General features: G+C 47.0%; 1 protein-coding gene across 2 annotated transcripts in view; it reads right to left on the reverse strand.

The window, feature by feature from the left end:
• The window catches only part of Vipr2 (vasoactive intestinal peptide receptor 2), an 82,237-nt gene that overhangs the window by 47,028 nt on the left and 17,920 nt on the right, over positions 1-17,289 (reverse strand). For both annotated transcript variants that reach the window (XM_090333621.1, XM_090333622.1), the window contains exons 3-4: positions 15,930-16,037; positions 13,695-13,792 (exon numbers count right to left, since the gene is read on the reverse strand). In XM_090333621.1, coding sequence (XP_090189747.1) covers positions 13,695-13,792; positions 15,930-16,037 — 206 coding nt within the window. The remainder of the gene's footprint in view (positions 1-13,694; positions 13,793-15,929; positions 16,038-17,289) is intronic.

A 17,289-nucleotide genomic window follows, 5' to 3' on the forward strand; every position in this document is an offset into this window, starting at 1 on the left:
CCTGTTCCTCCTGAAGTCAGTCCTGACCCCTCTGTGTTCTGGATCCATCCATCTAGACCTGGCCTGTTCCTCTTGAGGTGAGTCCTGACCCCTCTGTGTTCTGGATCCACCCATCTAGACCTGGCCTGTTCCTCCTGAAGTCAGTCCTGACCCCTCTGTGTTCTAGATCCTCCATCCAGACCTGGCCTATTCCTCCTGAGGTCAGTCCTGACCCCTCTGTGTTCTGGATCCACCCATCTAGACCTGGCCTGTTCCTCCTGAGGTCAGTCCTGACCCCTCTGTGTTCTAGATCCTCCATCTAGACCTGGCCTGTTCCTCCTGAGGTCAGTCCTGACCCCTCTGTATTCTAGATCCTCCATCTAGACCTGGCCTGTTCCTCCTGAGGTCAGTCCTGACCCCTCTGTGTTCTGGATCCATCCACCTAGACCTGGCCTGTTCCTCCTGAGGTGAGTCCTGACCCCTCTGTGTTCTGGATCCATCCACCTAGACCTGCCCTGTTCCTAAGGTCAGTCCTGACCCCTCTGTGTTCTGGATCCATCCATCCAGACCTGGCCTGTTCCTCCTGAGGTGAACCTGACCCCTCTGTGTTCTAGATCCTCCATCTAGACCTGGCCTGTTCCTCCTGAAGTCAGTCCTGACCCCTCTGTGTTCTGGATCCATCCATCTAGACCTAGCCTATTCCTCCTGAGGTCAGTCCTGACCCCTCTGTGTTCTAGATCCTCCATCGAGACCTGGCCTGTTCCTCCTGAAGTCAGTCCTGACCCCTCTGTGTTCTGGATCCATCCATCTAGACCTAGCCTATTCCTCCTGAGGTCAGTCCTGACCCCTCTGTGTTCTAGATCCTCCATCTAGACCTGGCCTGTTCCTCCTGAAGTCAGTCCTGACCCCTCTGTGTTCTGGATCCATCCATCTAGACCTAGCCTATTCCTCCTGAGGTCAGTCCTGACCCCTCTGTGTTCTAGATCCATCCATCTAGACCTGGCCTGTTCCTCCTGAGGTCAGTCCTGACCACTCTGTGTTCTGGATCCATCTACCTAGACCTGGCCTGTTCCTCCTGAGGTCAGTCCTGACCCCTCTGTGTTCTGGATCCATCCACCTAGACCTGGCCTGTTCCTCCTGAGGTCAGTCCTGACCCCTCTGTGTTCTGGATCCATCCATCCATCTAGACCTGGCCTGTTCCTCTGAGGTGAGTCCTGACCCCTCTGTGTTCTAGATCCTCCATCTAGACCTGGCCTGTTCCTCCTGAGGTCAGTCCTGTCCCCTCTGTGTTCTGGATCCATCCATCTAGACCTGGCCTGTTCCTCCTGAGGTGAGTCCTGACCCTTCTGTGTTCTGGATCCATCCATCTAGACCTGGCCTGTTCCTCCTGAGGTCTGTCCTGACCCCTCTGTGTTCTGGATCCATTCATCTAGACCTGGCCTGTTCCTCCTGAAGTCAGTCCTGACCCCTCTGTGTTCTGGATCCATCCATCTAGACCTAGCCTATTCCTCCTGAGGTCAGTCCTGACCCCTCTGTGTTCTAGATCCTCCATCTAGACCTGGCCTGTTCCTCCTGAAGTCAATCCTGACCCCTCTGTGTTCTGGATCCATCCATCTAGACCTAGCCTATTCCTCCTGAGGTCAGTCCTGACCCCTCTGTATTCTGGATCCACACATCTAGACCTGGCCTGTTCCTCCTGAGGTCAGTCCTGACCCCTCTGTGTTCTGGATCCATCCATCTAGACCTGGCCTGTTCCGCTGAGGTCTGTCCTGACCCCTCTGTATTCTGGATCCATCCACCTAGACCTGGCCTGTTCCTCCTGAGGTCAGTCCTGACCCCTCTGTATTCTGGATCCATCCATCTAGACCTAGCCTATTCCTCCTGAGGTCAGTCCTGACCCCTCTGTATTCTGGATCCACACATCTAGACCTGGCCTGTTCCTCCTGAGGTCAGTCCTGACCCCTCTGTGTTCTGGATCCATCCATCTAGACCTGGCCTGTTCCGCTGAGGTCTGTCCTGACCCCTCTGTATTCTGGATCCATCCACCTAGACCTGGCCTCTTCCTCCTGAGGTTAGTCCTGACCCCTCTGTGTTCTAGATCCTCCATCTAGACTTGCTGATCTCTGTGAGTGTCAGACAACCCAACTCACATGGAAAAAGTCACCTAGGACCTGTTAGGATTCTGATTCTGATCTTCGATATCCACAGAGGAAGGATCCTGTGGTAACCAAATAGCTGGAGACATTCTCCAATAGCAGGGAAAGCTGCCAGAAGGAGGGGATGTTATTGTTAAACAGAGGTGAACACTGACTTCTGTGTCTCACCTGTTGGGCCACATAGCACATGACCTTCACCCAGGTTATGTGGCAGTGGGAGTTTAGTGTCTGATTATCATGTCATATCTGGTCCATGATGGCTGTGCTGTCATCTCCTCTGCTAGAGGAGCTCAGTGGGAACAGTGCATGTGTCTGTTCCATAGTTGTGAGCAGTGTATGTGTGTGTGTGTGTGTCTGATATATATGTAATATCTATCTATCTATCTATCTATCTATCTATCTATCTATCTATCTATCATCTATCTATCTTATTTCAGCAGACCTAGCACTAGAAGCTGTTGCTGTGTCCCAAATTCTCTTCCTTTTAACAAACATGCCTGGTGGACCAGCTGGATCTAACAGAAGGGTCCAGACAAATCTAACAGAACTTCTGCAATTACTGGCTAATATCTCTCAAGCATTAATATCAGTGTCAGAAAGATGGAAAAGGATGCAGGAGAGAAAGCCTAAAGAGCCCTATGCCCAACAAGATAATGGAGGATGCCTTCAGAACAATCTAGAAGGATGAAGCCTGATGGAGGCAGGGGTGAGAATACAGCATGGCATATGTGCTGGATGACAGTTCGGTGGCCATGTCTGATAGGGTGAGAGCAGCAGCTTTGCTGTGAGGCCCAGTTTCTGTGGGGACTGTGGAACACACAGAGAGAGGCAGGAGATGCAGGAGGAACTGAGGACCAAGTAGCCCAGCACACAGTCGGGATGGGGCAGGCCTGCCCTCACACTGATCTGGCAAGAAACTTACTCATGTCAAGGCTTTAAAAAAAGGTATGATGGAGCACCCCACCGTCACTTGAAAGTCTGGAGTCAAACTTGGTCTATGAATGTCTTTTTTTTTTTTTTTACCAATCTTGGGGCTTGGTCTCGGGGTCTGAGTACTGTCCTTGGGTTTCCCTCAAGGATACTGTTCTACCACTTGAGCCCCAGAACACTTCTGGCTTTTTTTGTGTATGAGGAATTGAATCTAGGGCTTCCTGCATGCTAGGCAAGCACTCCATTGCTAGACCATGCTCCCAGCCCTGTAAATGTCATTTTTAATGATCTAAAGTTTGATTTCACTTAAACACAAAAGTGATATAAACTTATTCTTATTTTTGAGTAGATAGAAAATGTAACATGATGTGTGTGTGTGTGTGTGTGTGTGTGTGTGTGTGTGTGTGTGTGTGTGTGTTTTAAAGGAAGAAAACTAGAATTGAAAGGCTGCAGGGAGCATACCGAAATAAACAAAATCACAGACGAAAATGGTAATATCACGACAGAAATTACCAAGATCCAGAAGGAATACTTCTCAAACCTTTACGCCAACAAATTTGAGAATCTAGAAGAAATGGACAAATTCCTAGCCAATATTAACATAGCCACAGTGAACCAAGAAGAACTAACCCAACAGGCCTTTTTCAAGCACTGAAATAGAAATGGCAATAAGAGACCTTCCACCTAAGAAAAGCCCAGGGCCAGATGGATTCACAGCTGAATTCTATAAGGTCTTCAAATCAGAGCTCACACCAATACTCCTCAAGCTCTTCAATGAAATTGAAAATGAAGGTTCTTTACCAAACTCATTCTATGAAGCCAGTATAACCCTCATCCCCAAACCAGACAGAGATTCATCAAAGAAAGAGAACTATAGATCTATTTCTTTGATGAACATCGATGCAAAACTTCTCAACAAAATACTGGCCAACTGTCTACAACAACTTATCAAAAAAATTATACACTATGATCAAACAGGATTCATCACAGGGAGGCAAAGCTGGTTCAACATACACAAATCAATTAATATAATTCAATACACAACAGGAGCAAGGACAAAAATCATATGATTGTCTCAATAGATGCAGAAAAGGCATTTGACAAGGTCCAACACCCCTTTATGTTAAAAGCTCTGGAGAAACTAGGAATCCATGGAACATTCCTCAATATAATAAAGGCTGTGTATGACAAACCCACAGCTAGTATTATACTTAACGGTGAAAAGCTAAAGCCATTCCCTCTAAAATCAGGAATGAGACAAGGATGCCCACTCTCTCCACTCCTCTTTAACATAGTATTAGAATTCCTAGCCAGTGCAATAACGCAAGAAGCAAGCATAAAGGGATCCAAATAGGGAAAGAGGAAGTAAAACTTTCCCTCTTTGCAGATGACATGATCCTGTATTTAAAGAATCCTATAGACTCTACTCCCAAGCTCCTTGAGCTGATTCAAAACTTTGGAAGCGTAGCAGGGTATAAAATTAACCCTCAAAAATCAACTGCCTTCCTCTATGCCAATAGTGAGAGGAATGAGGCAACAATCAGGAAAGCAACTCCTTTCGCAATAGCCCCAAAGAAAATAAAGTACTAGGAATTATCTTAACTAAGAATGTACAGGACCTTTTTGATGAAAACGTTAAAACCCAAAAAAGGAAATTAAAGCAGAACTGAGGAAATGGAAAAACCTCCCATGCTCCTGGATTGGAAGAATCAATATCGTGAAAATGACAATCTTGCCAAGGGCTATCTACAAATTCAATGCAATACCCATCGATATCCCAATGTCATTCTTTAAAGAAATAGAAGAGGCAATCCAAAATTTCATATGGAATAATAAAAGACCCCCGTATAGCAAAAACACTTCTTAGCAGAAAGAACAACGCAGGAGGAATTTCAATACCAAACTTTAGACTCTATTACAGAGCTATAATTATCAAAACAGCTTGGTACTGGCACAAGAACAGGCCTGAAGACCAATGGAACAGAACTGCAGACCCAGATATTAAACCACAGACCTATGGCCACCTAATCTTTGACAAGGGAGCCAAAAAAATAGAATGGAAGAAAGACAGCCTCTTCAACAAGTGGTGCTGGCAGAACTGGTTAAGCACATGCAGAAAACTAAAGTTGGATCCTTTTTTGTCACCCTGTACTAGAATTAACTCCAAATGGATCAAAGACCTGGAGGTAAAAACTGACACACTGAAAACTTTACAGGAAGGAATGGGAGATACACTAGGTCTCCTTGGCACAGGTCGAAACTTTCTTAATAAGGACCAAGAATCACAACAAATCAGAGAAAGGCTGGATAAGTGGGACTGCATTAAACTGCAGAGCTTTTGTATGGCAAAGGACATAGCTAGCAAATTAACTAGAAAGCCTACAGAGTGGGAGATCTTCACCAACCATACAACAGACAAAGGCCTCATATCTAAAATATATCAACAGCTCAAAAAATTGAATCACTCCAAAACTAATCTCCAAAGTAACAACCATCCCATTAAAAGATGGGCCAAACAGGAGGGATCACTACTACACTGTTGGTGGGAGTGCAAACTCATTCAACCACTATGGAAAGCAGTGTGGCAGTGCCTCAAAAGGCTAAACATAGAATTCCCCTATGACCCAGCAATTCCACTACTCGGCATTTACCCAACCACCCAGAAACAAGGACATACTAAACCCACTAGCATAACAATGTTCATTGCAGCACTATTCACCATAGCAAAGATATGGAACCAACCTAGATGTCCCTCAGTGGATGAGTGGATCAACAAGTTGTGGTATTTGTACACAATGGAATTCTATGCTGCTGTCAGAAAGAATGGAAAGACTTAGAAAAAATCATATGAAGTGAAGTAAGCCAGACTCAAAGGAACTTAGGCTCAATGGTTTCCCTCATTCGTCATAATCAGTAGAAACCTTGGGCTCTACTAGCAGAGATTTGCAATAGAGCAAAATTTTGATACATAAGGACATATAATGTGAAGCTAATTGAAAGGACCTCCAGGATAGTGAAACAAAAGCCATATAATGAATGATTGTTGTCCTTAATGTAGTATGTTGTCTCTCATCTTCTTTGCTGTCCCTTGGTTATCTCATATTGGTATAGTATCTCACTTTGTTATCTGATATATTGAATTTATCTGTATTTGGATATTTGAAATTTGATAGGGAAGGGGGGAAAACCAAGACGGGTGGGGGGTGTGTGGGGGGGAGGGAAACAGGTACCAAGACATGTGAAAGGGTATCAATGTATGTGAATTAATGCACCTTCTATCTGGCAAATATCATGTAACCCTTTTACTAATTACAATAAAAAAAAAAGATGGGCCAAAGACTTAAAGAGAGTCTTCTCTGAAGAAAAAACAAAAATGGCCTATAGACACATGAAGAAATGCTCAACATCTCTGGTCATAAAAGAAATGCAAATCAAAACAACTCTAAGATTCCACCTCACTCCAGTTAGAATGGCCAGGATCAGGAAAACGAATAACAACAGATGCTGGAGGGGATGTGGCCAGGAGGGATCACTACTACACTGTTGGTGGGAATTCAGTCGTTCAACCACTGTGGAAAGCAGTATGGCAGTTCCTCAAAAGACTAAACATAGAATTCCCCTATGACCCAGCAATTCCACTACTTGACATTTACCCAATCACCCAGAAACAAAGACATACTAAATCCACTAGCACAATGATGTTCACTGCAGCACTATTTACCATAGCAAAGATATGGAACCAACCTAGATGTCCCTCAGTTGATGAGTGGATCAACAAGATGTGGTATTTGTACACAATGGAATTCTATGCTGCTGTCAGAAAGAATGACATCTCCCCATTTGTTAGGAAATGGAAAGACTTAGAAAAAATCATATTAAGTGAAGTAAGCCAGACTCAAAGGAACTTAGGCTCAATGGTTTCCCTCATTTGTCATAATCAGTAGAAACCTTGGGCTGTCCTAGCAGAGATTTGCAATAGAGCAAAACCTTGATACAAAAGGCCATATAGTAGGATGCTAAATGAAAGGATCTCTAGGATATAGAAACATAAGCCATATAATGAATGATTGTTGTCCTTAAGGTACTATGTTATCTCTCATCTCTTTTGCTGTCCCTTGGTTATCTCATTTTGTTACAGTATCTCACTTTGTTACCTGATATATCGGATATATTTGTATTTGGTTATTTGAAATTGGATGTGGAACGGGGGAAAACAAGATGAGGGGTGGGGGTGGGGGGGAGGGAAATGGGGACCAAGACATGAGAAAGGGTATCAATGTATGTGAATTAATGCACCATCTATCTGACAAATATCATGTAACCCTTCTATTAATTACAATAAAAATATATGAAAAAAAGAAAGGCTGCTAGTATTGGGTTTGCCAGCAGTTGTCTCTGCCATGTCCTCCTACTTTCATTGTCTGGGGCCCAAATCATATGACATGGATGGCTTTTTCTGACAGCCAGCAGGTCAACATCCTCAAAATTCTCTCATCTCTTGTTTCCTAGGCCTTCCTAGGCCTTCACCTGTGGCCTATGAGACCAACACTGCTCTCCACACTTGTTTTACTCTGTTGGTTTCTAGTCCTGAAATCTGTGCTGTGAGTCCCATGAGAGGTGAGTGTGAAGATCCAGTGGATGGACTGACGGTTCCTGGAGTGTCCTCCCAATGACAGCCAGCACAACTTTCTCTAGGACTCCTGTCTCCTAGCATTCATAGTCCTGACCCCAGACCATCCTTATCTGCTGTCTCCTGAGCCATGGTCACTGACTTCAGAGCCCCACATAAGCATCCAGAGAGGAGAAGCTGGGAAGAGGAGCTGACGCATAGCTCTGCCCAGTGTAACAGCCTGGAGTCTCAGTCCTCTGGCCCCACTCACCCGTTCTGAGCCTAGAGATCCCTATTAACCTCCACCTCTGGCGGTATCTGGGCCATGGCTTCTGAGCTACGTCCTCCCTGCTGGGTATCATCCAGACACATCTTTTTCTAGATGGCACCGATTCCAGCTTCAGTGCCTCTATTCCCCTTTTAGGATAATTTTCCCTACATTCTCTTAGGACTTATGTGAGGCGCATGCAGGGTTCCCTTCAGCTTCGGTTCCTGCTCTGATTCTCATTTTGCTCTATGGCAAAGCATAAGGTACCGAAGCAGGTTAAGTTAAAGTGAGCTTTAGTAGGGTTAATAATTGTGTCTGGTCTCTTGAACCAACTTGTGGATCACAGTTCGGTTTGTGAACTTGAGTTCAACTCAGGGCTTTGGAGGGCAGCCCTGCATCCAGCTCTCTGTCCTACCATCTTTAGGGCAGCTCCTGCCCTTCTTCACCTCGACAAGATTTCCTTTCCATGTTGACCTTGTTCTTCTTGACTCATGTATTCCTTTTCTCACCACCAAAGGCAGGCATCAAGATCAGCACACTGTGCCCTGAATCCATGCGCTAAAGGTCCCTGCAGCCTTCCCATGAGATACAAAGACACTGCTGGAATTCTGTGCAGCACAAAACACACAGGCGGACAGGCCTGAGTCCCCGCCCGCCAAAGTCTGACTTACTTGGTGGGTAACTTGTCCTGCTGGGGCTCCTGCCACAGCGGTCCCTGCAGGCGGTGGTCCTGGGCAGGGGGTGACCAGTGAGTCTGCTCCCACTGCTCACAACAGGGGACAGGCACGAGCACTGCTCACACTGCTCACACCCGGGTCACACACACACACACACACACACACTGCTCACACCGGGGTCACACACACACTGCTCACGCTGTTCACACCCGGGTCACACACACACACACACACACTGCTCACACTGCTCACACCCAGGTCACACACACACACACTGCTCACACTGCTCACACCCGGGGTCACACACACACACACACACAACTCATGCTGGTCACACCCGGGGTCACACACACACACACACACTGCTCACACTGCTTACACCGGGGTCACACACATACACACACACACACACACACACACACACACACACACACACACTGCTCATGACCGTGGACCAGGCACGCACACTGCTCACAGTTCTGGCTCGGGTTGGTGCCTTGGGGTCTAGGAACCATAGGGAAGCAAAGCTATAGGGAAAGAGTGGCTGCAGTGGAGAGATGCTGAAAGACAGAGTCTAAATAGTTTAGGAATATGGCATAATATGGAAGAAATGTTTCTGCTTGACACATGGAGGTCTGAAATGCCAAACCTCCCTTAGCTAAATTTAGCAGAGTGCTCTTTATTTAAGAACGAGGTAGGCAAAGTTTTAACAATGTGCCAGAGCCATCCTCTGGTGCTGGTCCCTATGTGTGGTGTGCCAGCAGGGATGGATTCATGCACATCAGTAAAAGGAGCAGAAGCAGGGCTAAGTTCTGAGTGCTTTTGTGGGCCCAAGGCAAGTCTTCCAGTCACTGAGCTGGACTGTGGACTGGAGGTGGACTGGAGATAGTTTCCTCAGTGCCCTCAGTTAGGGTGTCTGGGCTTGAGAGAGCTGTACAGAGCCAGGCAGTAGACTGAAAGCAAGAACCTGTGCTCACAGGCACTACATTTTGTCGTTTGATGCCTCCATTTGCAGCCAGGCCTAGGGGTTTTGTAGAGGCTATTTTTACTTGAATTTAATTTTAAGCCAATAATGGTTGCATGTACACACACACACACACACACACACACACACACACACACACACACACACACATATGTACATCACCCATGGCAGAGTTTGATCTGTGGGAGTGGGAAGTCAATAGCTGAAGTTGGGGAGAGTGAGTTGATCATGAACTGCTAGGGGCTGGCAAAGCCAGGGCACCTCCTGGCTACTTCCCTGTGCTCACCCACGGGGCCTAGCTTGAACAGCACATATCCATGTCGTGCCTGTTCTGAGCCCCAATCTGCTCAGCGCCTCCAGGACCACACCTCAGATGCTGCCTTTTCCTCTTGGAATGAGTCCTTAAAATAACCCAGGGTCACAATATTCAAAAAGTAGAAACTACAGTTAGGAAGAAAAATCTTTTTGGGTTTGGGCCATCATTCCCACTGCTTTCCACATTAAAGTGTTTTGGCTTTCTAATCTGGAATGTGCATGATATATTCAGGACCTCTGAAATGTTTAAGAAAAAAACTAGTTTTCCAAGTTAGAAAAGCAAGACAGAAATCATGCAGACAGGATGTCATTTGAAAGCCTTTGGAACACTGGAATGTGCCTGAAACACCTAAGGGAAAGGGTCAATGGGCAGTGATCCGATAGAGTTCTTATGGGAACACTCCTGCATCCCTATATCCCTATCCTTTTTTTTTTTCCTGGTTGGTCATGGGGCTTGAACTCTCGGCCTGGGTGTTGTCCCTGAGCTCTTCAGCTCAACGCAACCACTCTACCACTTGAGCCACAGCGCCACTTCTGGCTTTCTGGTGGTTAATTGAAGACAAGAGTCTCATGGACTTCTTGTGCCAAGGCTGGCTTTGAACCGTGATCCTCAGATCTCAGCCTCCTAAGTGGCTAGGATTACAGGTGTGAGCCGCTGCGCCCGGTTCCATCATTCTTTATAACTGGGAATGAACCCAGAGTCTCCATGCCTTCAGGAGAAGACACAAGAGGGAACAAACGCACCCGTGAGCATCACACTTGGGCTTCCCGAGAGCTACACACGTTTCCAATGCACATATTGACCTGGGTCACAGCTTAGCACCAAATGTCACCCTGGTGTCAAATGAAATGAAGCCCAGATGTTAGGTGCCCCCCAGCTGCTTCCAAAACCCTGAATGACTGGTCTGACTCCAGCCCTTGTCTCAGAGAGCAAGCTCCAGATGGTTGCCATTGAAACCACTTTACTTCCTGTCCATCATCCAGCTGTGTTTCAGAACTCAGGGTCCTTGGAACAGAGCCCAGGAACCCCTCTTTCTGCAGAAACAACCCTTCAGCTGGATGGAAGCTTCACCCCCAGACAGCCCACAGGTGACCTCCCTGGAGATGCGCTGAACCCCATGGGACTTAGGGACCACCCTGGGTACCTAGAGTCTGCTCACACCTCCTGTGGAAATGTGTGTGGAGTTCAGAGTTGGCAAGAACAGGGCTGAACTAAGTTCTGAACTGGATTTTCCTCTTCCTCACCACTAGGTGGGAAAACTGAGGCAGAAAGTCCAACAGTTGCCAAGGCCACAGCCCCAAGCAATTCAGGCCAGGCCCAGGGTTCTGCACTTGAACTTAACCAACAGGTCAAGAAAACATAGGCCTATGTTCTGGCAGCCTGGTACCCCTGCTAAAGAGCATAGGCCTTTGGGCCTGATGTCATTTGGCTCCTGCTTATGAGACCCTAGTAAGCATAAATGAAGCAAACACTAGGCATACAAGGGCAGCATCCTGGTATCAGATGATCTTGGAAGGAGTACAAAACAGGATGCCATTAACTCTTGAACTGAGTTGGGTTCAGCCAGTACGTGGGTTTAGTGTCGAAGTAAGGGACAGGAAAGTCTTATGGAGAGCCTTGGCCTGCACTCAGAATTTGCAGCCCACAGACAATCCAACATCTCTGCTGCATTGAGTTTCAGTACTCTGAAATTTGTTGCAGTCATGGTTGGCCATCACCTATGTTGCTCTGGCTCATGAGCCTGACAATGTTGGTGGATCCCTCCTAAGGACATCTGGGGGGGTGGAGTTGGGTCATGTTGGGTGGGTGGGTGGGGCTTTGGTCAAGTGGGGTGAGGGGGTGGGGCTTTGATCTTGTGGGGTGTGTGGGTGGAGTTTGGCAATGGTTAGTTGAGAGTTCAGTAATCACCAAGCCCAGAACACACAATGGTCCTGTGTCCTCAAGCAGCTCTTCCCAGCTCCAAGGACACGGGTGCTGCTCTTGGCTCCAGGAACAACCTAAGGGCAGAGGCCCATGAGAACACTGAACATGCCTGACTAGAGGGTTTCATTCCATGATTATGCATGGGAACCAGGCAAGTTACCCCTCCATGCTTATCAGGACCCTTTCCTCACATCACCAGGGCAGCAGAGCACTCGACCGTCAGGGAGGGGACCCCAAGCAGTTGCTCACCACCGAACCAAGTCACTATCTGGGCCCAGTATGGAGGCCAGGAAGTCTCATGGAGTCCCTCTCCCCATAGCTGGAAGTGGCCAGGGGCTGGAAGTGGACTCTAGAGACAGTGGGCCCCTGGGGGAAGGCCAGCAGTGAGCTGGTAAGCCTTTGAGTGCCAGAATCTGGGTTCAATGGGATGAACTAGGTTCAGGCAAGTGGGTCTTCTCTCAGCATGATGGAATGCATGCAGGTTGCCCATGGACGGCCTGTGGTAAAGGCAGGGGTTAGCCCTCCTGTACAGTGCCCCAGCCCACTGTGTTTACATGCAGGAGGCCCACACAGCTTTTAGGAGTTGGGGTCTGGGGACTGCCCTGTCCCAGAGAAAAGTCAAAGTAAGTGTAGGCAATCACAGGGCGGGGTGGGGGGGGGAGCAAGACAGAGTTTCTCTAACCTCAGTCTCTACCCATGAGGTGAGTGTTAACAAAACCACAAGAGGTCCCAGTTCTGTCCAGTCTGGCTCTCAGTTCACATCTGACCCAGCCACCTTGGCCTGTCTCAGTTGTCATCTTCTAGCTACTGGGACACTGGTTAAAACAGGCATTTCCTATCCTAGGGTTCTGCAATCTGGTGGGAAAGGAATTAGGGTTTGAACTATAAATCTTGGTGAAAGGAGAAAAGCCAGCCATCTGCAAGGGCAGAGAGAGGTAAGCTAACTGCCAGAGTAGCACTGCCACCATGAAAAGTAGGAGACAGCTGTGTCAGGGAGGTGAGGAGTCACTGAGTGACAAGAACAAATAGTTCCCATGTTTCAAGGGCTCATGGAAGAATCAATGCATATGCCACCACGTCCTGAGGCTGGCTGGGACCCACTCAGATCTCTCCCAGATGAGGGTCCTCACCTGAGCAGGCTGTGTACCACTCACCTGAGTGTAGACTGAAAATGTATTTGAACTCACTCAGCACAGTAACGCGCTGACTGAGGTAGAGATGGTGGTCCATCTGGTGATACCATGGTAAAACATGCTGATACAGCAGTACCACATATGTGCTGGGCTGGGAGAATTGGCACAGAGTGGCAAGATACAGAGCTGGAACAGATGTTCTCCAAACTGGGAATGCCCTGGTTACCAACAACTATGCCCCCACAGGGAGAACTGCCACCACATGACCCTCCCGGCCTCCTAGGAAATGGTGCTTCAGCTTGACGGAGACCTGGGTTGTGCCACCGGGCCCACACAGCATGAGATGAGCCACCAACAGCCAAGTAAGTGCTCCCAGAAAACAAACGCAGCTGCTGAGCTTGCAAAGCAGCCCTGGGTTTCGTCGTATCTATCACCCTCTCAGGGTGAAGAAACAACTGCACTGATTCCCTGGAGTCCAGACTGCAGCAAAGTTATATATACACAGGACAAGGAGGCCAAATGGCAAGAAGGCATCAAAAGAACTGCCCAGAAGAAGTGCAGTGCCCACCCTCCAGACTCACTACCGCAGGCACAGACCACTTGCTTCTCAGTGAATTCCCCAAATTACTGAACACTTGTAGCAGAGCTAAAGCAGAGGCATGGACCAAGCAGAGACACTGCTGCGAGCTGGGGTCTGGATCTTTGCATGGGAACCTACCTTATTTTCATCCTCTGGGTCATTGTAGCCGCATGCATCTATGAAATCTGGAAAAGTCTCTGACCACCCGTCACTTGTACAGTTTTTGCTTATGTTTCCTGGAAAGTAAAACTCAGATGTTGTATCTGCAGGGCCTCAGTAGAGACAATGCTATGGCTATCTGAAGACTTTGTCATCTAAGAAGCTACTGGTCAGTGGGAGATGGCTGCCTCTCAGAAGCCCTCCGTCAGCAGCCCCTCATTCCTGCCACCTTCATTCAACCCGCTTCACAGGCTTGCAGGGACCAGATGACCACATCATAAAGCAATAAAGACAGAAATTTTATTTGTAGTTGCTCCAACTTTACCTGCTATTATTTCAGAGTAGAATGAAAATTGCTAATAGTTTCTGATGTTCTATCACCACCAGAGTGGCTAAGTCCCTGCCTGCCCATCCCTGGCTTGCTCACTCCCCTTTCAGCCTGCCCCTCTCCTCTCCTCACCTCTCAGCCTGCCCTTCTCCTCTACTCACCTCTCACCCTGCCCCTCTCCTCTACTCACCTCTCACCCTGCCCCTCTCCTCTACTCACCTCTCACCCTGCCCCTCTCCTCTACTCACCTCTCAGCCTGCCCTTCTCCTTTACTGACAAAGGGGCAGCACACAGCAGGATCTACTTAGCTAATAGTCAGAAGAAAGTCACTGTGGGATTAATGTTTAAGTTGCAAGACAGAAACGCAGTTATGAACTTTTTCTTTTTCTTTTGAATTGTATTATTTGCGCTTCAATAAGCTAAAATTTGTATAGTCAGTTTAGAAATGCAGTATTCCCTTGATTTACAATGAATGTTTCCTAGCAGATGCCCACCCCAGTGGGGCAGTGTGGAAAGTACAGAATAAAATAAAGGCCACAGTTACCTGAGCCCTTCAGGCCTAAGCTCTGCTCCGAAGCTGCCTTCCATGGCAGCACAGAAGGCTGAGGTCCAATGTGCATTTCCTGTAGCTGCAGAGTCCAGGCCCCAGAAGGTCCAAGGCCTTTGAGTTTCAGCCCACTGTGATATAGATGTGGTGGACATTGTGGTCCCCACACTGAAAATGGGAGCATAACTCACCCGGGACTGGAAAACTACGGAGAAGACAGGTTTTCTGACTGAGAAGCTGTGTGTGTCTGTGGTGCACACCTGCTCACTGGCACTGAAAAATCATCCCACACAGAGAACAAGCTCATCCCTGACTGGGAAGTGTGCCGTATGCCTTCCCAGGAGGCTGGAGGACACAGTGCACGAAGCCTAGGCCTAGACCCAAGGACATTCGGGGGCTCAGCTCTGCATTGCCTCCCTGGGGATCTCACAGTGTTCCCCAGGAGGTCATTCACCCAAGACCACACCTGTGTGGCTGTGTGCAGGCATCTGCTTCCTTGCCCTATACCAGTGTATTTGGAATTTCCAGAGAAAAGTTATGGCTTCAGCTACTTGTCAGAGTGTCAGTGACTGGGTGGTCATTTTTGAAGCTCAGAGTCCCTGAATTGAGATGATCAGTGCTTAAGAGGTTTCAGCTAGATGAGGAGGAAAATAGGCTCCTGAGAAGAAACCAAATCTTTCTTGGGTCTCTTTTTCTTCCACGGTTTTCTGTGCTGAATACTTTCTTTTAAAGTGCAATGTTATTAGTTCTCAAGGATTTTTTCCATCACCACTTATCCTAATAAAATGATTTCTACACATTTCTGCCAAGCATTATTCTTTCCTGTTTCTAGATGTCTTCTACCCTCTGCTTTTCCCAGAAAGCTTTCTCCCTATGATGAAATTGTAAACTGTGATCCAGGCCTGCAGAACTGTGCAGAGCAAGAGGGAAGAGGCCTGGACTCAAGGAACTGCAAACCCCAGGCCAGTAGGGAGCTTGGGTCTGGGACCCATATTCTCTACCTTCTCCCAGAACCTTGGGGATCAATAGGCCTTCTTTATCTTCTCCTTGTCTCTGTCACCCAGATGACATTGCTGGTGTTCTGGCTCCTGTTTATCTGCATCTCTGGTTCATAAGTGATCCTTACCTAGTCTTTACTGTCATACCTGCCCTGCTCATGAGGGGACAATATTCTTTTGTACCCTAAAACAAGCTCCTATCCCAGTATGGTCCAGCTATTTCATGGCTCCACTTGAAGCAGGAAGTGGCTAGAAGTTACCAAAAGAGGCAAGACCTAGGGTCTCATTGCCAGACAGAAAAATATACTCTCAGACACGACCACGGGGAGAACCCATAATACCTGGCTTACTGTAGAAGTTGCTGAACACTTTGGGGCAGGGCACAGTGACGGTCTCCCCCACATCTGCAGGGTGCCAGCATGTGATGTTGTCCCAGATGCCTCTGCAGGCTGGAAGGAAAGGCAGAGGGTGAGGAGCAAACCATGGGCCAGGGGCACAGCCTTCCAGGAGGCTGCATAGATTTGTCCAGAAGCTTCACAAGAGGAAATACACCGGTTAGATAAGTACACCAGAGAGCATTTTTCTAGGAAGCGCTTGCATAATATTATTGAGAATGTGGGTAGTTTGTGGAATCATTTTAACCATTTTTTGGGGAAATAAGGTCTGTGAACAATTCAGTGTATACTGCGTACATTTGCAAGTCTTATTTCAAATTGACAAATATATTTATGGGATAAATGAAATGTCTTGACACATGTATACATTGTAGAATGAACCAAGTATGCTATCCAGCATACCATCCCCTCAAATACCATTTTTTAAATGGTGAGAATATGTAAAACCCACTCTTTGATATTTTGAAAGTCACATTTTAAAACTAGAATCTCCTTGTTGAGTGACATCACTAGGGCACGCCCCACTGTGCAGTTGAGACTACCCAGCTTTTCTCCAGCAACCTTGCCCTGAGTCCTAGCAGCCCCACCTCACCCTCTGCTCTAATGGGACAGATTACACTCTAGGGAGGCCAGGCAGAATTTGCTTCCTGTGGCTGGCTGAGCCCTCCGGATTCATCTCTGTTATCACTAATAACATGATTTCTTGCTTTTTAAAGGGTAAAGAGTTTTTCCACTGTGTATTTATATACTACATTCTCTTTTCTTTTCTTTTTTTTTGTCATTCATGGGACTTGAACTCTGAGCCTGGATGCTGTCCCTCAAGGCTACTGCCCTATCCCTTGAGCAACAGCGCTACTTCTGGTTTTCTGGTGGTTAATTGGAGATATGAGTCTCATGGACTTTAGTGCCCAGGCTGGCTTTGAGCCTCTATCCTCAGATCTCAGCCTCTTGAGTAGCTAGGATTATAGGTGTGAGCCACCACATCTTGTTACGTTTTCTTTTTAAAAAAATAATTTATTGTTTCAAAGAGAAACATATCCATTACCTGACTTACTGTTAACCATTTGCTCATATATCACCTTTACCATAACAATGAAAAATTAAAGAAAGGAATATCTTGGAGGAGATAAAGAAACAAGAGCCATATAAGGTGTGACTGTTGTTCTTAATGTACTATATTATTTCTCATTTCTTTTCTTGTCCCTTGGTTATCTCATATTGTTACAGTATCTTACCTTGTTGTCTGATATATTGTATATATGTTTATTTGTTTATTTGAAATAAGATAGGGAAGGAGGGAAACAAG

The sequence above is a fragment of the Megascapheus bottae genome, chromosome 5 (genome assembly GCF_031878675.1).
Source record: "Megascapheus bottae isolate mThoBot1 chromosome 5, mThoBot2.hap1, whole genome shotgun sequence".
In the NCBI taxonomy this organism is placed as follows: Eukaryota; Metazoa; Chordata; class Mammalia; order Rodentia; family Geomyidae; genus Megascapheus; species Megascapheus bottae.